General features: G+C 44.6%; 1 protein-coding gene across 2 annotated transcripts in view; it reads right to left on the minus strand.

The window, feature by feature from the left end:
- The window catches only part of AUH (AU RNA binding methylglutaconyl-CoA hydratase), a 396,720-nt gene that overhangs the window by 331,214 nt on the left and 40,915 nt on the right, over positions 1-24,591 (minus strand). For both annotated transcript variants that reach the window (XM_077299923.1, XM_077299922.1), the window contains exon 3: positions 8,601-8,688. In XM_077299923.1, coding sequence (XP_077156038.1) covers positions 8,601-8,688 — 88 coding nt within the window. The remainder of the gene's footprint in view (positions 1-8,600; positions 8,689-24,591) is intronic.

Consider the following 24,591-nt stretch of genomic DNA (forward strand, 5'->3'; position numbering starts at 1 on the left):
AAAAAAAAGTTGAAAACTCTGCTGTGCATAATAATTTGGAACATGCATTTTGAGTGTTTATTTTTTTTAAAAAGATACTGTTTTCATAGGCAGTTTGTTCCAAAACATTGCAATTATACTAGAATAGTAGATGGCTGGAAAATAACAATGACTGCAATTCAGATAGGTAATTTAGAGAAAATATGAGGAAATATTATTTGCATAATAATTTGGAACACAGTGTATAGCAACTATGAAGAAATATGGTGCACAAAGGCAATTCGAAGCACTATGATGCATATAGGAACAATGAAACAATATGATGTAAATAATGAAGCAGTATGATGCAATATGATGCATGAAGTAACTATGAAGCGCTATGGTGCATATAGGAACAATGAAGCAATATGATGAATATAGGGACTATGAAGCAATATGCTGTAATATAATGCACAAAGGCAATATGAAGCGCTGATGCGTATAGGAACCATGAAGCAATATGCTGTAATATAATGCACAAAGGCAATATGAAACGCTGATGCATATAGGAACCATGAAGCAATATGCTGTAATATAATGCACAAAGGCAATATGAAGCGCTGATGCGTATAGGAACCATGAAGCAATATGCTGTAATATAATGCTCAAAGGCAATATGAAGCGCTGATGCGTATAGGAACCATGAATCAATATGCTGTAATATAATGCACAAAGGCAATATGAAGCGCTATGATGCACATAGGAAACCTGAAGCAATATGATGCACAAAGGCAATACGAGCACTATGATGCATATAGGAACAGTGATGCAATATGACACACAGAGTCACTATGAAGCGCTATGATGCACATAGGAACCATGAAGCAATATGATGCAGAAGGGCAATATGAAGCACTATGATGCATATAGGAACAATGAAGCACCATTATGCATATAGGAACCATGAAGCAATGTGATGCAATAGGATACACGAAGTAACTATGAAGCGCTATGATGCATATCGGAACAATGAAGCACCCTGATGCATATAGGAACCATGAAGCAATATGATGCAATATGATACACGAAGTAACTATGACACAGTATGATGCCACAGAGGCACTCAATATGCATAGATGTGCTATGATGCAGTATCCTGCACAGAGGCACTCAATATGATGCATAGAGGCACTATTATGCAGTATTATGCACGGAGGCACTCAATCTGATGCATAGAGGCACTATTATGCAGTATTATGCCCAGAGGCACTCAATATGATGCATAGAGGCAGAATTATGCACGGAGGCACTCAATATGATACATAAAGGCAGTATGACTAGGCCCTGCCTGAAGGTGCCAAACAAGAGACCAGACTTACGCATTTAAGCAAAAGAGCAATCTATCAGAGTTCCAGATAAATCTCCACTCTGAACAATATATCTCAATTGTCAGACTGACTCCACCCGAAGGAGCTAATTAATGAGCCGCAGCTGGAGCGCAGTCTTCATGGAGACAATGTGCTGAATTAACACCTTGTGTCCTCCTATGGATGGAGTAGTTAAGTTGCAAAGAAAATTGAAACACTTGCTTATTGAACCAGAAAATGGAAAGCATGCTACCAAAGTCACTCTGAAGCCCGATCATAAGGCTCTGTGCAGACAAGACTTGCAACTAACTAAAGTCCAGTCATGAGATGTAGCCTGGACATATGGCCCCACCATAGCCTAGAGGTCCAAGGCCTAGCTGCAAATGAGTTCCAGGTACAGCTTTGGCACAAAGGCCTGAGACTAGAGTCAGCCCAGAGGCCCCGGCCATCGATGCCACATTAAACTAAGCACTCACCTGTGCTGGCTCCATACCTGCTAGAAGACAGGGGGAGCTGGTAACGCAGAGAGCCTACCGTGGAAGGAAGCGGCGTCCATTCAGAAATGCTGCATTACTGCCTGTGCCCCCTTCCGTGTTCCATTGTGGAACGCACGCCGATCAAATGTGCCGGCGCTCCTCTCTGACGTCACTGGGAGCGCAACGGCCTTCTCCACCACACGACTTTCGGAAGAAGCGGTGTTTTGCCGGTTAGCATCCGAGCCGAGAGCCCCCCACTGGGAGGAAGCGGCTCTACCCAGGAGCCCGTCCGCTCAACTGGTCTCTGGGGCTGAGGGACTCCCCACCGGGGAGTATCCACCCTGGGCTACTTGACAGGGGGAAGGATTGGACCTGCCGCACGATCCCCCAAAGCCCATTACACAGGCTGATGGCTGAGAAACCTCTCAAAGAGGAGTCGGCCATGGTCCGTCTGACCGGGAAAAGGGAAGGCTGAGATCCCCAAACTCTGAGTCCATCTGGTACAGCACTGATAGCTGAGGGACCTCTACCCAGTGAGGTGTCGGCCACGGACCACTTGACAGAGGGAAGAGAATCCACAGGATATCTTCGCTCTAGGAGCAACCTCTCATACAACCGTCCCTGTAGGGACAGGAAAAAACACTGGAGGGTGGAGGTGGGAGGGTCCTTTTAACCTCTCTATGATCCTGTCCCGCAATAGGTCAAGGAAGGATGTCCTCCATGGTGCTGTCCTGAGGGACGTAATGGAAATAATAATTAGTTATGAGTAGCGTTCATAGATCCCTACAAAAGAAGAAGTGATCTACTGCTGATCCAGGTTAGGTAGATTAGTCACTCTGCAACGACCTGCAATATAAAAATGGCTCAATGCAGGGAAGAAAGAAAATCCAAAGAAGTCACTGTGCTTTACTAGAGATGCAAACACTTCATTCTAATGATCATGTTGACCACAGACATCAATCCCACAGCTGATCAGTATATTATGGTACACCACAAAGCTATGCACCACACCACAAAGGATGGCATGTTCTTACGCCTTGAACTGCAGCTCAGAACAGTTTAGTCCCATTTAATTGAGAGTATCCTAAGGGTAGGTCATGAATATTAGACTGTAAATTTTTAGAAAACATCTCTGTCACTAAAAATGAATGTAATACATCTTATTTTATTACCATACTGTTTCTGCAGCATGTGAATGGATTTCTGCAATTTCTAGTCAAATCAATGGGAATGTCAGAGAACACAAAAAAAAAACAAACTTGGGTGTGAAAGTAGACTAAAGGCACATGTATTTGGGGTATTTTCACGATACAGATTTCCTGCAGCATTTCTGGACCCATTAGCTAAATTAAGATACTTTTTTAGTCTCCTTTTCTTGTCATGTTTTATTTGAAACTGCTTTTTTTTTACTTCACTGTGTAATCCAATTGGAGTAACAGTTATTATTAAATATCACTTATTAAATCAGATTAAAATAGAAGATCTCACAATTTTTTAAATTACTAAGGAGTACAAAAGATTCCAGGGCAACTAATAGGAAGGGATGAGGAGTAGTTATTTACAATTGTGTGCCAATGTACTTATATCCAGTCTAATATGAACCAAAAGGCATCCTATAAGATTATTCTGATGGTAATTAGCCCTACCTATATTACTTAGGCTAATACATCAGCCCACAAAATAATAGCAGAACTGAAATAAGCAGGCCAACAGAGAACAGATTAGATAGATGACTAGAATATAGCATGCATATTAACTACGATACCACTATATGAATTCACTCATCAACAATTACATACAGTGCCTTGCAAAAGTATTCAGCCCCCTGGAATTGTTCAACCTTTTCCCACATATCATGCTTCAAACAAAGATACCAAATGTACATTTTTGGTGAAGAATCAACAACAAGTGGAACACAATTGTGAAGTTGAACAAAATTTATTGATTATTTTAAATTTTTGTGGAAATTCAAAAACTTAAAAGTGGGGCGTGCAATATTATTCGGCCCCTTTAGCTTAATACTTTGTTGCGCCACCTTTTGCTGCGATTACAGCTGTAAGTCGCTTAGCTCTCCCTCAGGCATGGTAAAAAAAAAAAAAAACAGTCTCGAACGCTTGCTTTGTAACGGTACGTTCACAGTTGCGTTGTGCGCCGCAGCGTCGGCGCCGCAGCGCACAACGCAAACAAAAACGCAGCAAAACGCATGCACAACGCTGCGTTTTGCGCCGCATGCGTCCTTTTTTAAATTGATTTTGGACGCAGCAAAAATGCAACTTGCTGCGTCCTCTGCGCCCGGACGCGGGCGCCGCAGCGACGCATGCGGCGCAAAACGCAAGTGCGACGCATGTCCATGCGCCCCCATGTTAAATACAGGGGCGCATGACGCATGCGGCGCCGCTGCGGCGCCCGCCGCTAATGTGAACGTAGCATATCATCATTTATTTAAATTTTTGTTAGCCATTAAAAAGGCATCATAAGTACAAGATTATCTTGTTTTTCCAACTGAGAGCAATCTTTTTTTCAACTGGCTAACACTGTACCAAACTTTTTTCTTTTAACTTTACTGGGTGGATTCACGCTAAAAACGGATATGCGTAGGCTTTTTTTTACCTACAGATTTTCCTGAAAACCTTTACTGTCTGGTGGTAGTTTGACTGCCTTTTTACATGGGCAAACCAAAGTACGGTAAATGATGCACACTGAGCGATTTGTACTTTCAGTGTGCATAAGTTGTGTTGATTCTCAGCTGCACAAATTCTTTTTACACAGGACGATGTACCGCTGAGAAGGATGATATTGTATTCTGCATAAAAGATAATTTCATTCATCAGCAGCCTGTTTACACGGCAAGATAATCATGAAATGAGAGTTTTTAACAAAGCTCAATCACGATTATCTTGCAGCGTAAATGACTCTTTAGAGACCTGGATGCCCTTTTTAATATTGTGACAACTCGATTGTGAGCTTTTAACCCCTTAGTGACAGAGCCAATTTGGTACTTAATAACCGAGCCAATTTTTACAATTCTGACCACTGTCACTTTATGAGGTTATAACTCTGGAACGCTTTAACCGATCCTGCTGATTCTGAGACTGTTTTTTCGTGACATTGTACGTCATGTTAGTGGTAACATTTCTTCGATATTACTTGCGATTATTTATGAAAAAAATGGAAATATGGCGCAAATTTTTAAAATTTTGCCATTTTCAAACTTTGTATTTTTGTGCCCTTAAATCAGAGAGGTATGTCACAAAAAATAGTTAATAAATAACATTTCCCACATGTCTGCTTTACATCAGCACAATTTTGGAAACAAAATTTTTTTTTGTTAGGGAGTTATAAGGGTTAAAAGTTGACCAGCAATTTCTCATTTTTACAACACCATTTTTTTCTAGGGACCACATCACATTTGAAGTCATTTTGAGGGGTCTATATGAAAATAACCAAGTGTGACACCATTCTAAAAACTGCACCCCTCAAGGTGCTCAAAACCACATTCAAAAAGTTTATTAACCCTTTACGTGATTCACAGGAACTGAAACAATGTGGAAGGAAAAAATGAACATTTTACTTTTTTTTTGCAAACATTTTACTTCAGAACCATTTTTTTTTTCACAAGTGTAAAAACAGAAGTTTAACCATAAATTTTGTTGTGCAATTTCTCCTGAATACGCCGATACCCCATATGTGGGGGTAAACCACTGTTTGGGCGCAACGCAGAGCTTGGAAGAGAAGGAGCGCCGTTTGACTTTTTCAATGCAGAATTGGCTGGAATTGAGATCGGATGCCATGTCACGTTTAGAGAGCCCCTGATGTGCCTAAACAGTGGAAACCCCCCACAAGTGACAACATTTTGGAAACTAGACCCCTTAAGGAACTTATCTAGATGTGTGGTGAGCACTTTAAACCCCAAAGTGCTTCACAGAAGTTTATAAAGTAGAGCCGTGAAAATAAAAAAATCGCATTTGTTTACACAAAAATGATCTTTTCGCCCACAAATTCTTATTTTCACAAGGGTATCAGGAGAAATTAGACCACAAAAGTTGTTGTGCAATTTCTCCTGAGTACATCGATACCTCATATGTAGGGGTAAACCACTGTTTGGGCGCACCGCAGAGCTTGGAAGAGAAGGACTGCCGTTTTACTTTTTCAATGTAGAATTGGCTGGAATTGAGATCGGACGCCATGTCGCGTTTGGAAAGCCCCTGATGTGCCTAAACAGTGGAAACCCCCCACAAGTGACCCCATTTTGGAAACTAGACCCCTTAAGGAACTTCTCTAGATGTGTGGTGAGCACTTTAAACCCCCAAGTGCTTCACAGAAATTTATAACGTAGAGCCGTGAAAATAAAAAATCCTTTTTTTGTTCCACAAAAAAAGATTTTTTAGCCTGCAATTTTTTTATTTTCTCAAGGGTAACCCCAAAATCTGTTGACCAGTTTGTCCTGAGTATGCGGATACCCCATATGTGGGGGGGGGGGGGCACTGTTTGTGCACCCATCGGGGCTCGGAAGGGAACGAGCGCCGCTTGGAATGCAGACTTTGATGGGATGGTCTGCGGGTGTCATGTTGCATTTGCAGAGCTCCTGATGTACCTAAACAGTAGAAACCCCCACAAGTGACTCCATTTTGGAAACTAGACCCCCCAAAGAGCTTATCTAGATGTGTGGTGAGCAGTATGAACCCCCAACTGCTTTACAGAAGTTTATAATGTAGAGCCATGAAAATAAAAAACATCATATTTTTCCACGAAAATGATCTTTTCACCCCCAAATTTTTACTTTCACAAGGGTAACAGGAGAAATTGGACCCCAAAATTTATTGTGCAATTCATGCGGAGTACGCTGATGCCCCATATGTGGGGGTAAACCACTGTTTGGGCGCACAGCAGAGCTCAGAAGGGAGGGAGCACCATTTGACTTTTTGAGCGCAAAATTGGCTGTGGCGTTTAGAGACCCCCCCTGATGTACCTGAACAGTGGAAACCCCCCAATTCTAACGCCAACCCTAACCCCAACACACCCCTAACCCTAATCCCAACCCGATCCATAATCCTAATCACAACCCTAACGATAATCACAACCCTAACCCCAAAACAACCATAACCCTAATCAGAACCCTAAATCCAACACACCCCTAATTCTAATCTCAACCCTAACCTCAAACCTAACCCTAATCCCAATACACCCCTAACCCTAATCCCAACCCTAACCTTAACCCTAATCCCAAAGCTAACCCTAATGCCAACCCTAATCCAAACCCTAACCCTAATCCCAACTCTAACCCTAACTTTAGCCCTAACCCTATCCCTAAATTTAGCCCCAACCTTATCCCTAAATTTAGCCCCAAGCCTAACTTTAGCACCAACCCTAAATTTAGCCCCAACTCCTCTAGCTACCGGCCGGCAGATCATGGCGGGCGCACTGCGCATGCCATTTTCTTACCGGAGGAAGAAGCCGGCGGCCAGGAGGGGACACAGGATGACCCAGGGACACCGGTAAGTATAACAGGATCCCCGAATCCCCCTATATCTCTGTCCTCTGATGTGCGATCACATCAGAGGACAGAGAATTACACATCGCGCTTTTTTTTTGCGGTCGCCGGTAAAAACCGACCCCGATCATGTTCTTTGGAGTCTCGGCTACCCCCGGCAGCCGAGACCCCAAAGATCTTCCGGGTGCCGGCCGGCGGAGGCACTGCGCCCGCCATTTTTTGGCCGGAACAAGATGGCGGCGCCCATCGGGAGCCACGAGGAGCAGCGGGGGAGACAGGTGAGTATCAGGGGGCTATCGGGGACCCCATTTTTATGTCCTCTGATGTGCGATCACATCGGAGGACAGAAATTAAATGGGAAATTGCGTTTTTGTGGGGGGTTTGCGACCGCCGGTAAACGGTTAATTACCGGCGATCGCAACCCGAGGGTCGGTAAAAAACCCCGAATCATGTTCTCTGGGGTCTCGGCTACCTCCGGTAACCGAGACCCCAGAGAAAATCCGACTCTGGGGGGCGCTATTCACTTTTTCCACAGCGCCGTTAATTAACGGCGCTGTGGTTTAAGTACCCTTAACTGCCGCCGTTAAAAGGCGTATCGGCGGTCGTTAAGGGGTTAATGCTACAGTGCTCATTCATTTTGCATGTATAGTGATGACAATTGCAGATTGCACTGCAGATTTTGTTGACTTTATATAAAGATTATTAATATAAACAGTGGATAATATATTCTATTCTAAGAATTTTAACTCATTTTGTCACCTTTGCTAAACTTAACACAAGAGGTGTGGAACTGGCAGACACTGGTTCTCAGTTTGTGCCCTCAGGCATCATTCTAAGATCTGTGGACAGAGCAGTTTGTAATGTTCACGGCTCTCTGCACACACTCAGCGCCCTCACACCCGGCTTCAGATGGACCAGTCTTCCTTTCAGCGGAGGCTGTGGTTTGCCTGGTATGAGACACCTTTCTGACATTTTTATTGAATACCACTAGCCTCCATAGATCACCAGAAAATAATTAGAATGTAAATAAAGTAAAATGTTTTCACAATGGAGATCTGACATGAAAGAGCCAACTGTGTTGCTTCACTGACATGCAGTACCCACCTGAACTGAGTCTAAAGCACTTCATGCAGCCAATCACCAGCCCTGTAAGAGGGCAAGAACCCCAAAACAGCTGTTTGTGGATGGATCTCTTCCTTTCGGAAAAGTCTCTAAGTTGGCTTGCAAGAAAGCTTTCTTTCTTTTGGAGAAGTGCTAATGTAGATGTAATATTAGAAAGATGAAAGGTCAGTTTCATTGGTTACATACCTGCACAGAACACTCCTGGGACTTCACTCCGCAGGATTACAGTCCTCACCTTGCTGTTACTCTTCAGTGAATCAACAGCCTTTAGCATCTAGAGAAAAAAAAAAGTAATCTACAGGAATCCATGGAGGGAGATTGATGTCTGACTACGCATTATAGCTTTAGCTATACATACACTTGTACAACTGTTTAAATCACAGAACGGAAATAATACAGAATATATTATCCCTGTTTTCCCTGACGCTTGCAATCAAGAGAAAGTCATGCCACACATTGGATCCCATTAACACCTGTCCCTTCTGATTTCAGTGGCGAAAAGTCGCTGCCAGAAGTATCTAATAACAGTGTAAAGAGAATCTGTCAGCAGGTTTTTGCTATCCCATCTGAGAGCAGCATAATGTATCAGCGGAGACCTCGATTTCAGAACTTACTGGGATGCTTTCTGTAATTTTGATAAAATCAAGCTTTTCTCTGCTGCAGACCTAGCAATTATCCGACTGCTGAGCTGTGTATAAACCCTGCACACCACTGATTGTGTACACACTGTGCATAGGCAGATAGCTGCCACTCAGTGGTGTGCTCAGGATTACACAGTGGCCTGTAATTGACGTCATAGGTAGACCACAACTATGAGAGTCAAAATAAGAAAACAAACAATCCAGAAAATTACCTTGTCTGATTTGGCAAGATTTATTTTGCAAATTAAGGTGGAAAATAAGTATTTGGTCACCTAAAAACATGCCAGATCTCACAGACTTGTAACAACTTCTTTAAGAGGCTCTTCTGTCCTCCACTCATTACCTGTAGTAATGGCACCTGTTTGAACTTGTTATCAGTATAAAAGACACCTTTCCACAACCTCAAATAGTCACACTCCAAACTCCACTATGGTGAAGACCAAAGAGCTGTCGAAGGATACAGAAACAAAATTGCAGCCCTGCACCAGGCTGGGAAGACTGAATCTGCAATAGGCAAGCAGCTAGGTGTGATGAAATCAACTGTGGGAGCAATAATAAGAAAATGGAAGACATACAAGACCACTGATAATCTCCTTCGATCTAGGGCTCCATGCAAGAACTCACCCCGTGGGGTCAAAATGATCACAAGAACGGTGAGCAGAAATCCCAGAACCAAACGGGGGGACATCGTGAATGACCTGCATAGAGCTGGTACCACCGTAACAAAGCCTACCATCAGTAGCACACTATGCCGCCAGGGACTCAGATCCTGCAGTGCCAGACGTGTCCCCCTGCTTAAGCCAGTACATGTCCGGGCCCATCTGAAGTTTGCTAGAGAGTATTTGGATTATTCAGAAGAGTATTGGGAGAATATCATATGGTCTGATGAAACCAAAGTAGAACTGTTTGGTAGAAGCAAAACTCAAGGAGACAGAATGCTGATTTGCATCCAAAGAACACCATACCTACTGTTAAGCATGGGGGTGCCAACATCACGCTTTGGGGCTGTTTCTCTGTAAAGGCACCAGGATGACTGATCCTTGTACATGAAAGAATGAATGGGGCCATGCATCATGAGATTTTGAGTGCAAAACTCCTTCCATTAGCAAGGGCATTGAAGATGAAACGTGGATGGTTCTTTCAGCACGATAGCACACCACAAGGGCCATGAAGGAGTGGCTTTGTAAGAAGCATATGAAGGTACTGGAGTGACCTAGCCAGTCTCCAGATCTCAACCCCATAGAAAACCTTAAGAGGGAGTTGAAAGTCCATGTTGCCCAGCGACAAGTCCAAAAAAATAAATAAAGTAAAAAAAAAAAAATAATAAATCACTGCTCTAGAGAAGATCTGCATGGAGGAATGGGCCAACATACCAACAAAAGTGTGTGCCAACCTTGTGAAGACTTACAGAAAACGTTTGACCTCTGTCATTGCCAACAAAGGATATATAACAAAATATTGAGATGAACTTTTGTTAACCCCTTTACCCCCAAGGGTGGTTTGCACGTTCATGACCAGGCCAATTTTAAAATTCTGACCACTGTCCCTTTATGAGGTTATAACTCTGGAACGCTTCAACGGATCCTCGTGATTTTTACATTGTTTTCTCGTGACATATTGTACTTCATGATAGTGGTAACATTTCTTTGATATTACCTGCGTTTATTTGAGAAAAAAACTGAAATTTGGCGAAAATTTTGAAAATTTCGTAATTTTCCAACTTTGAATTTTTATGCAAATAAATCACAGATATAAGTCACACAAAATACTTAATATGTAACATTTCCCACATGTCTAATTTACAGCAGCACAATTTTGGAACCAAAATTTTTTTTTTTAGGGAGTTAAGGGTTAAAAGTTGACCAGCAATTTCTCATTTTTACAACACCATTTTTTTTTTTTTTTAGGGACCACATCTCATTTGAAGTCATTTTGAGGGATCTATATGATAGAAAATACCCAAGTGTGACACCATTCTAAAAACTGCACCCCTCAAGGTGCTCAAAACCACATTCAAGAAGTTTATTAAACCTTCTGGTGCTTCACAGGAATTTTTGGAATGTTTTAAAAAAAAAAATGAACATTTAACTTTTCACAAAAAATTTACTTCAATTCCAATTTTTTTTATTTTACCAAGGGTAACAGAAGAAAATAGACGCCAAAAGTTGTACAATTTGTCCTGAGTACGCCGATACCCCATATGTGGGGGTAAACCACTGTTTGGGAGAGCTCGGAAGGGAAGGAGCGCAGTTTGACTTTTCAATGCAAAATTGACAGGAATTGATATGGGACGCCATGTTGCGTTTGGAGAGCCACTGATGTGCGTAAACATTGAAACCCTCCACAAGGGACCCCATATTGGAAACTAGACCCCCCAAGGAACTTATCTAGATGTTTTGTGAGAACTTTGAACCCCCAAGTGTTTCACTACAGTTTATAACGCAGAGCCGTGAAAATAAAAAATCTTTTTTTTTTTTCCACAAAAATTATATTTTAGCCCCCAGTTTTGCATTTTCCCAAGGGTAACAGGAGAAATTGGACCCCGAAAGTTGTTGTTGTCCAATGTGTCCTGAGTACGCTGATACCCCATATGTTGGGGTAAACTCCTGTTTGGGCGCACGGGAGAGCTCGGAAAGGAGATCGGACGCCATGTCGCGTTTGGAGAGCCCCTGATATGCCTAAACAGTGGAAACCCCCCAATTATAACTGAAACCCTAATCCAAACACATCCCTACCCCTAATCCCAACAGTAACCCTAACCACACCCCTAACCCTAATCCCAACCCTATTCCCAACCTTAAATGTAATCCAAACCCAAACCCTAATTTTAGCCCCAACCCTAACCCTAACTTTAGCCCCAACCCTAACTGTAGCCTTAACCCTAGCCCCAACCCTAATCTAAACCCTTGCCCCAGCCCTAACCCTAACCCTTGCCCCAGCCCTAACCCTAACAGGAAAATGGAAAAAAATACATTTTTTTAATTTTTCGCTAACTAAGGGGGTGATGAAGGGGGTTTGATTTACTTTTATAGTGGGTTTTTTAGTGGATTTTTATGATTGGCAGCCGTCACACACTGAAAGATGCTTTTTATTCCCAAAAATATTTTTTGCGTTACCACATTTTGAGAGCTATAATTTTTCCATATTTTGGTTCACAGAGTCATGTGAGGTCTTGTTTTTTGCGGGATGAGTTGACGTTTTTATTGGTAACATTTTCGGGCACGTGACATTTTTTGATCGCTTTTTATTCCGATTTTTGTGAGGCAGAATGAACAAAAACCAGCTATTCATGAATTTCTTTTGGGGGAGGCGTTTATACCGTTCCGCGTTTGGTAAAATGGATAAAGCAGTTTTATTCTTCGGGTCAGTACGATTACAGCGATACCTCATTTATATCATTTTTTATGTTTTGGCGCTTTTATACGATAAAAACTATTTTATAGAAAAAAATAGGTATTAGTCCTACCGGTAATTATGTTTCCAGGAGTCCATACTGACAGCACCCTGGAGGACGTCCTTCTCCTCCTTGCTGGGACAGGAAACACAAGAGAGTTCAAATATCCGGTACCTCCCACCAATCCTCAGTGTTGTAACAAGAACCGACTCATGGAATCATGCAAATAAAAACATTTAATGTTCGAATCACATTACAAAAAATAGTATATAAACATGACACTGAATATATCTGAATCTATGACAAATATGGGGGGGAACTACCGGTGCTGTCAGTATGGACTCCTGGAAACATAATTACCGGTAGGACTAATACCTATTTTCCAGGACGTCCCTCCTGACAGCACCCTGGAGAGTACCAAAGCATCTCCTTAGGGTGTTGTTGTGAATTCCGTTCTCGGGCTCCCTCCTGTGGTCGTGAGTGGTACTTTGTGAGTTCTGTTCATGGGCTCCCTCTGGTGGCTTTGAGTGTTACGGCTGGTCTGTAGCTGGACTCCAACTGCCTCGTTTCCTGCTAGGCTTGCTGCCTATTTAACTCCACCTGGACCTTTACTTGTCGCCTGCTGTCGTTGTATTCAGTACTGGTTCAGATCTCTCTGGGACTTCCCTTGTGACCTGTCTCCCCGTGGAGAAGCTAAGTTTATGCTAGTCTATTTTTGCTCATTGCTATTTGAAAATGTTTCTCAGTATATGATGAGTTCAGTCCAGCTTGCTTATATGCTATTTGATTGCTAGCTGGAAGCTCTGGGGTGCGGAGTTGCGCCCCTCACATCGTGAGTCTGTGTGGGGGTCTTTTTGTATTCTCTGTGTGGATAATTTTTGTAGCATTTTATACTGACCGCACAGATTCCTTGCTATCCTCTATTTAGTTATTAGCGGGCCTCATTTGCTAAAACCTATTTTCATTTCTATGTTTGTGTTTTCCTCTTAACTCACCGTCATTATTTGTGGGGGCTGCTCTCACTTTGGGGAAAATTTCTCTGAGGCAAGTGAGGCTTTGTTTCTCTCTAGGGGTAGCTAGTTTCTCAGGCTGTGCAGAGGCGTCTAGGCCGAGTTAGGAACGCTCCACGGCTGCCTATAGTGTGTGTTGATAGAATCAGGATTGCAGTCAGTAAAGTTCCCACATTCCCAGAGCTTGTCCTATTTTTTGGTTTACCTATCAGGTCAGTTCGTGTGTTCTTACCACCAGAACCATAACAGGGTGTGTCACGATATAGTACGAAATATCATAAGTTAGTTTTCTTGCTAGCCTGCGGGGGCTAAACCCCCCCTCTCTCTGGTTCTCTTTGCTTCCCTGTGAGTTTCTGAATCTAAGGCAGAAGGGGGTTTTATGGCCATGCCATAAATTCCAGGCTCTGAAGAAAGTTACTCGCCCCCTCCCAACTGCTCTAGCTGGAACTGTTAGAGAAGATTCCGGAATCATGGAAGTCTTTTGTTCCATTTTTGTAAGATATTAGGCAGATGATGTAAGATAGGAAAATGGTAGATATATCTTCTTATTCTCCATCGGTGGATCTACGCATCACTCTAAACACGGGCGTCTAACTCCATCGGGTGAAGAAGTAGGGATTGCTCTGTAAATAATAGGACATATTTGATCTCATTAGAAAGCCCACGTTACCCGAGATGAATGCTGGGTTTGTTACAACTATGATATGTGCAGTAGCGGAATTACAAGTCTTAGAAAAATTTAGCTTATACTTAGTCAGAAGGTAAAGAGAGGAGGGTCTGGATAAGCCAGCCTTTCTGTGATGTCACTAGCTGCAGGTTTTAAGTTTGTGGCAGGATCCCCAGCTGAGTTTTCTTGTTATTTTCTGAGAGCCCTGAGCACGTCCAATGAGCTGGGACGTATGGTTGCCTGCAATGCAATGATCTGAGAAATGTGAGTGTTATCTTTTCTTCATTTAATCCTTTTAATTTTCATAATTACCTTGTACATATTTGCAATTGTCTCATTTGTAACATCTTTGTAAAATAATTTGATAAAGCATTGCCTACATTTTGTGGGGTATATTATTTCATGCCAGTTCTTCCTCCCTGCTCTAAAAACGTACCCTGTCTCTTGAAGGGAAATTACGCTACTGTTTTGGGTTAGCTTCGAACCCGTTTAATAGAAGCTGGTGGCAGCATACCGTGCAGGCCTTTGGGTGTCACTGTAGCGACTGCGGCTTGATAATTATTGTCCCTGCCTGAGCGGGAGTAGTTTATCGCGTCGCTGCAGCGTGCCCAATAGCCAGTACAAAGCAGGCAGCCTTTCTGGCGACTATTTACCCTAGGTGCAGTACCTGATCTGACCTGACAGTAAGGGGGGCGACAGAGAGCTGCAAGTGTTAAGTGGAACTGTAAGTGGGATATCCACAAATCCCTGCAGTTCATGGTATATTGAAGAGCAGTGGGATACCTAAAATAAGCACCTGCTGTAAACTAAGAGGTCAATAGCCTTGTGTGTTTTTTTTCATCACATTGTGGCAGTGGAGGGATAACTAAGATAAGCCCCCTGCACATGTGATAGCCGTCTGTTGGTCTAAAGTCACCCCAATCCGGGACATATTGGTGGCAGTGGTCAGGAATCCCTGTGGATTTTGTGACAAACTGCTGGCCGCGGCTAAGGGAACTTGACAGTCACGGTGTGAATCGTGACAGGGTGGGACTACCGCTTGGAGGACCTTCCTCCCGAAAGCCATGTGCTGACCGGACATAACATCAAGCTTATAATGTTTGTCAGAAAGAGTAAATACCTTTACATAGAGCCCTAAGAACAAGGTTAAGGTCGCAGGATGGAGACAACTGTCTAATGGTGGGACGCATTCTCTGAGTGGCCCGAATAAATCGTATTATCCATGGGCGAGATGCCAAAGGATAGTCTAGAAAAGAGCTTAGCGCTGACACCTGGACTTTTAATGTGCTAGGTCGAAGACCCATGTTAAACCCTTTCTGCAGAAAGTCCAAGATACCGGGGATGTCCAGAGAGTCTGATACAACATCGGACCTGCCACTCTCCAGACAAAAGCGCTTCCAAATCCTCTGGTAAATAGCAGACGTAACGGGTTTTCTACTACATTGGATAGTAGATATGACCTGGTCTGACAGGCCTTTAGACTTCAGGATGACCCTTTCAGGATCCAGGCTGAAAGACGGAGTCTGCCTGGATCTGGATGAAACACTGGACCCTGGTGAATGACTCTCCCTCTGATAGGCAGTATGACTGGACTGTCGATTGCTAGAGTCCCTAGCACAGGAAACCAGCTTCTTCTTGGCCAGTACGGGACGACTAGGATGACCGTTGCCTGATCCTCCTTGATCTTCCGAAGAACAGCTGGAATTAGTGCCAACGGTGGGAAGGCGTATGAGAGGGGTTGATTCCATTCCTGGCTCAGAGCGTCTATCCCTTCTGGAAGATCCGAGGGGTTCAGGGAGAAGAATCTTGATGTCTTCGAGTTTCTCCTGCTCGCGAATAGGTCGATGCTGGGAGCTCCCCATCGAAGACACAATCTCTGAAAAATGCTCTGCTCCAATTCCCACTCTGTTGGACATAGTTCCCGTCTGCGATTACGTTCTGAGATCCTTCCAGGTGGATAGCTGTTATAGAAAGCACAGTGTCTTCTGCCCAGCTGAAGATTGTCTCTGCTAAATCCTGCAGAGGTTGATATCCTGGTCCTCCCTGATGGTTCAGGAATGAGACTGTCGTTATATTGTCGGAGAAAATTCTTACATGGCGGTTTAAGAGGACGGGCCGATTGTGTCTCAACGCTTGCCATACGGCGTAGAGCTCTTTGAAGTTGGATGATCTGTTTTTTATGCTTTCTGGCCACTTGCCCTGCAAGATTCTGCCTTGTAAATGAGCTCCCCAGCCCCATGCACTGGCGTCTGTAGTGATAACTACGTAGGGGGAGGTGATCCATAGAACACCCACTTTTAGGTTTTCTGTGCGAGTCCACCAAAGGAGAGATCTCTTCGTTGGACCTGATAGTCTCAAAGGAGCCTCTAGAGACGACTGGCGGCGGTCCCATACCGACAGAATCTGCCGTTGTAGACGTCTTGAGTGCGATTGTGCCCACCTTATGCATGGTATGCAGGCCGTCATTAGGCCGAGAACCTTCATAGCCATCCTTATGGTAACTCGATGCTCCAGTAGATACTTGACTCTAGTTTGAATTATCCTTCGCTTGACACCTGGTAAGCAGGATATTCTGTGACTGGAGTCCAGGTGCACCCCCAGGAAGATCTTCCTTTGTTCTGGTAGAAGGTTGGATTTCTGCCGGTTTAGTACCCAACCAAGATGTTCCATCACTGCGATTGTTTGATTTCTGTGATCTTTCAGGAGTTTCCCCAAATCTGCCACCAGAAGGAAATCGTCCAGGTACGGAATTATTATGATGCCCTGTTTTCTCAGAAAGGCCACCATCTCTGATACAAGCTTTGTAAAAATACGAGGAGCAGAAGCCAGCCCGAAGGGAAGGCCCTGACATTGGTAGTGGCAGGTCCGGATTGGCAGAGCTAAAGCGAACCTCAACAGGCTCTGAGACAAGGGGTGTATTGGAACCTGGTAATAGGCCCTCTTTAGATCGATAGTACACATGACAGCGTTTTGATTTATTAGCTGAATTGCTGAACGGATAGATTCCATGCGGAACCTTTTGTATCTCACCCAGGCGTTTAACGGCTTTAGATTTATGATTGTGCGAGTGTCGCCCGATGACTGAGTGATAGTGAATAGGGAGGAATAGTGACCCTTTCCAATCTCTGAGTGAGGAACCGGAATTATTACCTCGGTCCTGAGCATGTCTCGTAAATCCTTTAGTATAGCTGAATCTGCTGTGACGATAGTTGGTGTAATGAACCTTTCTGGGGGAGGAGCGTAGAATTCTATGCTGTATCCCTCGGAAACAGTGCTGAGAACCCACTGGCTCTGAGTAATCTGAGCCCAGTTCTGTGCGAACCTCCGAAGCCTCCCCCTGATGCCGGTGGCGTCATAGTGACTTATTTTTGTAGGAAGGGCTAAAGAAGGAACCTCTGTTCCTGTTACCCTGTCCACGGGAGCCTCTGTAGGATCCTCTGCTGGTCCGGCCCTGACCTTTAGGATCGAACTGCTTTCTGGAGAAGAAACCTCTCCGAAAGGACTGGGAACGTTTAGGCCTATCCTCGGGAAATCCCTTCTTTTTAATCACTGGCTGACTCAAGGATAGAGTCCAAAGTAGGTCCAAACACTCTGCCCCGAGAATGGAATAGAGCAGAGTTTGGATTTAGAGGTGTTGTCACCAGACCATGACCTCAACCACACCGCTCTCCTAGCCGCGTTAGATAGAGAACTATTACGTGCTGAAAACCTGACAGATTCAGCAGTCATATCCGACAAGAAAGCCATTGCTGACTTCATTATAGGAAGGGAGTGTAGAATATCTGATCTAGGGGTCTTATTGGATAACTGCTCTTCCGACTGCCCCATCCATAAGTACGTAGACCTGGCCACTTACGTGGCTGCAATGTTTGTTCTAATCAGGGCTGCAGAAGTTTCCCAAGCCCTCTTAAGGAGGATGTCGGCCTTCCTATCCATAGGGTCACGAAGACTAGAGGAGTCTTCGAAAGGTATAGCCATCTTTTTAGTGACTTTTGCCACAGGAACGTCAATCTTAGGGACCTCCTCCCATAACTTGACCTCCTCAGAGTCAAAGGGTAGGCAATTTTTAAAATCACGGGATAGCACCAATCTGCGTTCGGCCTCCTTCCATTCCTCAAGGATCATAGCTTTGATGTGATCACTTATGGAAAACACGGTCAGGTTTCGTGCCACAAGTTCCCCGAACATCAAGTCCTGCCTGGACTGTGGTTTGGAAGTATCTTCAATCTGCATCGTATTTCTAACAGCCTGGACAAGTTCATTTGTCTCTTCGGACTGGAATAGATACTTCCTAGCACGGTCCTGATTCTCCACAGGTATTTCACCCTCTTCCTCTGAAAGCGAATCCCTGGGCTCAGAATCTTCCTCCGAAGAATACTCAGGCTCCAGAGTTTCCTCCCGCCTGGGACGCTTGCGACCAGCTATAGGACTGGCAGGCCGGGACTGCGAAAGGCTGGACATAGAAGCCTGCACCTCTTCCCGTATTAGGGATCTCATTTCAGAAAGCAGGGTTGTCTGCTCATCTTTCATGACTTTAGAAGTGCATGAAGCGCAGAGGGTCTTGCCGTGAGCGTCTGGGAGCTTAGTATGGCATACAGGACATCTGACACTCTTCGTCGTGGCCTTCCCAGATCTTTTAACCGTGAGTGGGGGAGCAGCGGGGTTTCCCTTATCCTAAATGACATAAGATAGGGAGAATAGGCTAGGATGTGCGAGGTAGTTACAGGGTCTAGGATGGACTGCCCCGGGCAGGCTTACCCCTTCCTCGTCGATTCTGTCCTCCATCGCCGATCCTGGCAGACAATGTGACCCACTGCAGGTGCAGGACGCTAATGCCATAGCGACCGCTCTGTTCAGCGTACTCCTAAGTGGAGCCTGTGCCTCCCAGCTCAAAGGAACGCCACCGGAAGTGACGTCTCACCGGCTCTGACGATACCGGAAGTGACGCGGCTACCTTAAACCCGGAAGTGCCGGCTGGCTGTAACTTCTCGGGACTGCACGCTCTGCAGAATGGAGGCTGGATCTTCGCCGCGTCCTGAACCGAGAGCCCCCCAACGGGAGGAGCGGTTCAATCCCGGAGCATCGTCCCGCTCCGGGCCTCTGGAGTAGAGGGACTCCCCTCTGGGAAGTTTCGACCCTGAGCCGTTGACAGGGGGAAGGATTGGAGGACCGCCCGATCCCCCTGAGCTCGGTAAGCATGCGCTGCATCTCTACGTGTGTCCCTCCATGCAGGGACAGGAAAAACACTGAGGATTGGTGGGAGGTACCGGATATTTGAACTCTCGTGTGTTTCCTGTCCCAGCAAGGAGGAGAAGGACGTCCTCCAGGGTGCTATCAGGAGAGACGTCCTGGAAATAATTATTTTTGCATCGCTTTATTCTGAGGACTATAACTTTTTTATTTTTTCTTTGATGACGCTGTATGGCAGCTCGTTTTTTGCGGGACAAGATGACGTTTTCAGCGGTACCATGGTTATTTATATCCGTCTTTTTGATCGCGTGTTATTTCACTTTTTGTTTGGCGGTATGATAATAAAGCATTGCTTTTTGCCTCGTTTTTTTTTTTTTTTTGTACGGTGTTCACTGAAGGGGTTAACTAGTGGGACAGTTTTATAGGTCGGGTAGGTACAGACGCGGCGATACTAAATATGTGTTTTGTTTTTTTTTATTTAGATAAAGAAATGTATTTATAGGAACAATATATATATATATATATATATATATATATATATATATATATATATATATATATATATATATATATATATATATATATATATATATATATATATATATATATTAATTTTTTTTTTGAATTTTTTGGGGGAATTTTTTTTACACATGTGAATATTTTTTTTTTTTACACTATAACATTGCCCTACTGGGGGACATCATGTTATAGTGTAAGATCGCTGATCTGACACTTTGCTGTGCACTGTGTCAGATCGGCGATCTGACATGCACAGCTCCTGGCTTCCCGGCGCCTGCTCTGAGCAGGCGCTGTGAAGCCACCTCCCTGCAGGACCCGGATGCCGCGGCCATTTTGGATCCGGGCCTGCTGCAGCAAGGAGGACGTAAGAGACCCTCGGAGCAACGCGATCACATCGCGTTGCTCCGGGGGTCTCAGGGAAGCACGCAGGGAGCCCCCTCCCTGCGCAATGCTTCCCTATACCGCCAGAACGCTGCGATCATGTTTGATCTCAGTGTGCTGGCGGTTAATGTGCCGGGGGCGGTCCGTGACCGCTCCTGGCACATAGTGCCGGATGTCAGCTGCGATAGTCAGCTGACACTGTCATGATTCCCAATGGCAGGGAAACATCAGAACACAAAAATAACGGACGAGCTCTGGGTGATGGAATCTCGAGCTGACCGTGAGCTAAATCTACCACACAACTAATAGTAGCCAGGGAGCATACCTACGACTTCCTAAATGCCACGCGCCAGCCGGAGGACTAACTACGCCTGGTAGAGGAAGGAACAGACCTGGCTTACCTCTAGGGAAATACCCCAAAAGATGATAGCAGCCCCCCACATGTAATAACGGTGAGTTAAGAGGAAAAGACATACACAGTATGAACGTAGATTTAGCAAAGAGGTCCACTTACTAGATAGCAGAAGGATACAAAAGAGGACTTCACGGTCAACTGAAAACCCTTTCAAAAAACCATCCTGAAATTACTTTAAGACTCCTGTGTCAACTCATGACACAGGAGTGGCAATTTCAGCCCGCAAGAGCTTCCAGCTACAGAGAATAACAAAAACTGCAAACTGGACAAAAGATACAAAACAAAAGGACAAAGTCCACTTAGCTGATCAGCAGACTAGTAGCAGGAACATGCAACCGAAGGCTCTGGTTACAATGATGACCGGCAAGGAAATGACTGGAGAGCAAGGCTAAATAGGAAACTCCCAAACACTGATGGGAGCAGGTGAACTGAGACAGCAAAGCACACACAAGTCACCAGTACCACCAGCAACCACCAGGGGAGCCCAAAAAGCGGATTCACAACAGTACCCCCCCACCCCTTAAGGAGGGGGCACCGAACCCTCACGAGAACCGCCAGGGCGATCTGGATGAGCCCTATGAAAGGCACGAACCAAATCCGAGGCATGAACATCAGAGGCAGTTACCCAAGAATTATCTTCCTGACCATAGCCCTTCCATTTAACCAGATATTGAAGTCTCCGTCTGGAAATACGGGAATCCAAGATCTTCTCTACAACGTACTCCAATTCACCCTCCACCAGCACAGGAGCAGGAGGTTCAGTAGAAGGAACCACCGGTACCTCATATCTCCGCAACAACGACCGATGGAATACATTATGGATAGCGAAAGATGCCGGGAGGTCCAAACGAAAGGACACAGGGTTAAGTATCTCCAAAATCCTATAAGGACCGATGAACCGAGGCTTAAACTTAGGAGAAGAAACCCTCATAGGGACAAAACGGGAAGACAACCACACCAAGTCCCCAACACGAAGGCGAGGACCAACACGACGACGGCGGTTAGCAAACTGCTGAGTCCTCTCCTGGGACAACTTCAAATTGTCCACCACTTGTCCCCAAATCTGATGCAACCGATCCACCACCGCATCCACTCCAGGACAATGCGAAGATTCCACCTGACCAGATGAAAAACGAGGATGAAACCCTGAATTGCAAAAGAAAGGAGAAACCAAAGTGGCAGAACTAGCCCGATTATTAAGAGCAAATTCTGCCAACGGCAAAAAGGCAACCCAGTCATCCTGATCCGCAGACACAAAACACCTCAAATAAGTCTCCAAGGTTTGATTAGTTCGCTCTGTCTGGCCATTAGTCTGAGGATGGAATGCAGACGAAAAAGACAAATCAATGCCCAACCTGGCACAGAATGCCCGCCAAAATCTAGACACGAACTGGGTTCCCCTGTCAGAAACGATGTTTTCCGGAATACCATGCAAGCGAACCACATTTTGAAAAAATAGAGGAACCAACTCAGATGAGGAAGGCAACTTAGGCGATGGTACCAAATGAACCATTTTAGAAAAACGGTCACACACCACCCAGATGACAGACATCTTCTGAGAAACAGGGAGATCAGCAATAAAGTCCATAGAGATGTGCGTCCAAGGCCTCTTCGGAACAGGCAAGGGCAACAATAACCCCCTAGCCCTAGAACAACAAGGCTTGGCCCGAGCACACACATCACAAGACTGCACAAAAACACGCACATCCCGAGACAGGGAAGGCCACCAGAAGGATCTAGCCACCAAATCTCTGGTACCAAAAATTCCAGGATGACCTGCCAGCGAAGAAGAATGAACTTCCGAGATGACTCTACTGGTCCAATCATCAGGAACAAACAGTCTACCAGGCGGACAACGATCAGGTCTATCCGCCTGAAATTCTTGCAAAGCACGTCGCAGATCTGGGGAGACAGCAGACAAAACCACCCCATCCTTAAGGACACCAGCAGGTTCAGAATCCCCAGGAGAGTCAGGCTCAAAACTCCTAGAAAGAGCATCTGCCTTAACATTTTTAGAACCCGGTAAGTATGAAACCACAAAATTAAACCGAGAAAAAAACAACGACCATCGTGCCTGTCTAGGATTCAGGCGCCTGGCAGACTCTAGATAAATCAGATTCTTGTGATCCGTCAAAACTACCACCTGATGTCTGGCACCCTCAAGCCAATGACGCCACTCCTCAAATGCCCACTTCATGGCCAAAAGCTCCCGATTACCAACATCATAGTTTCGCTCGGCGGCCGAAAATTTTCGAGAAAAGAAAGCACAAGGTCTCATCACTGAGCAGTCAGAACTTTTCTGCGACAAAACAGCCCCCGCTCCGATCTCGGAAGCATCGACCTCAACCTGAAAGGGAAGAGAAACATCAGGCTGGCGCAACACAGGGGCAGACAAAAAGCGGCGCTTAAGCTCCCGAAAGGCCTCCACAGCAGCAGGGGACCAATTGGCAACATCAGCACCCTTTTTGGTCAAATCCGTCAGAGGTTTAACAACGCCAGAAAAACCAGTTATAAATCGACGATAAAAATTAGCAAAGCCCAAGAATTTCTGAAGACTCTTAAGAGAAGTAGGCTGCGTCCAGTCACAAATAGCCCGAACCTTGACAGGGTCCATCTCAATAGAAGAAGGGGAAAAAATGTACCCCAAAAAGGAAATCTTTTGAACCCCAAAAACACACTTTGAACCCTTTACACACAAAGAATTCTCCCGCAAAACCTGAAAAACCCTCCTGACCTGTTGAACATGAGACTCCCAGTCATCAGAAAAAATCAAAATATCATCCAAATACACAATCATAAATTTATCCAAATATTCACAGAAAATATCATGCATTAAGGACTGAAAGACTGAAGGTGCATTGGAAAGGCCGAAAGGCATTACTAAATACTCAAAATGGCCCTCAGGCGTATTAAATGCGGTTTTCCACTCATCCCCCTGCTTAATTCGCACCAAATTATACGCCCCACGAAGATCAATCTTAGAGAACCACTTAGCCCCCCTTATGCGAGCGAACAAATCAGTCTGCAAAGGCAACGGATACTGATATTTGACTGTAATTTTATTCAGGAGACGATAATCAATACAAGGCCTCAGAGAGCCATCCTTTTTAGATACAAAGAAAAAACCAGCTCCTAAAGGAGATGAAGAAGGACGAATGTGTCCCTTTTCCAGGGACTCCTTAATATACTCTCGCATAGCAGCATGTTCAGGTACAGATAAGTTAAACAAAGGACCCTTTGGAAATTTACTGCCAGGAATCAGATCTATGGCGCAATCACAATCTCTGTGGGGAGGGAGTGAACCAATTTTTGGCTCCTCAAAAATATCACGATAATCAGACAAAAATGCCGGAATCTCAGAGGGAATAGATGACGAAATGGAAACCAAAGGTATGTCCCCATGAGCCCCCCGACATCCCCAGCTTAACACAGACATTGTTTTCCAGTCAAGGACTGGGTTATGAGATTGTAACCATGGTAATCCAAGCACCAAAACATCATGCAAATTGTACAACACAAGGAAGCGAATCACCTCCTGATGGTCTGGAGTCATACGCATAGTCACTTGCGTCCAGAATTGTGGTTTATTACAAGCCAAAGGCGTAGAATCAATACCCTTCAGAGGTATAGGGACTTCCAGAGGCTCTAAATCAAACCCACAGCACCTGGCAAAGGACCAATCCATAAGACTCAGAGCGGCGCCAGAGTCCACATAGGCATCCACGGTAATAACTGATAATGAACAAATCAAGGTTACAGACAGAATAAATTTAGACTGTAAAGTGCCAATTGAAATAGACTTGTCAACCTTCCTTGTACGTTTAGAGCATGCTGATATAACATGAGCAGAATCACCACAATAGAAGCATAACCCATTTTTACGCCTATAATTCTGTCGCTCGCTTCTGGACAGAATTCTGTCACATTGCATTTTCTCTGGCGTCTCTTCAGAAGATACCG

Source organism: Ranitomeya variabilis, chromosome 1 (assembly GCF_051348905.1).
Source record: "Ranitomeya variabilis isolate aRanVar5 chromosome 1, aRanVar5.hap1, whole genome shotgun sequence".
NCBI lineage: Eukaryota > Metazoa > Chordata > Amphibia > Anura > Dendrobatidae > Ranitomeya > Ranitomeya variabilis.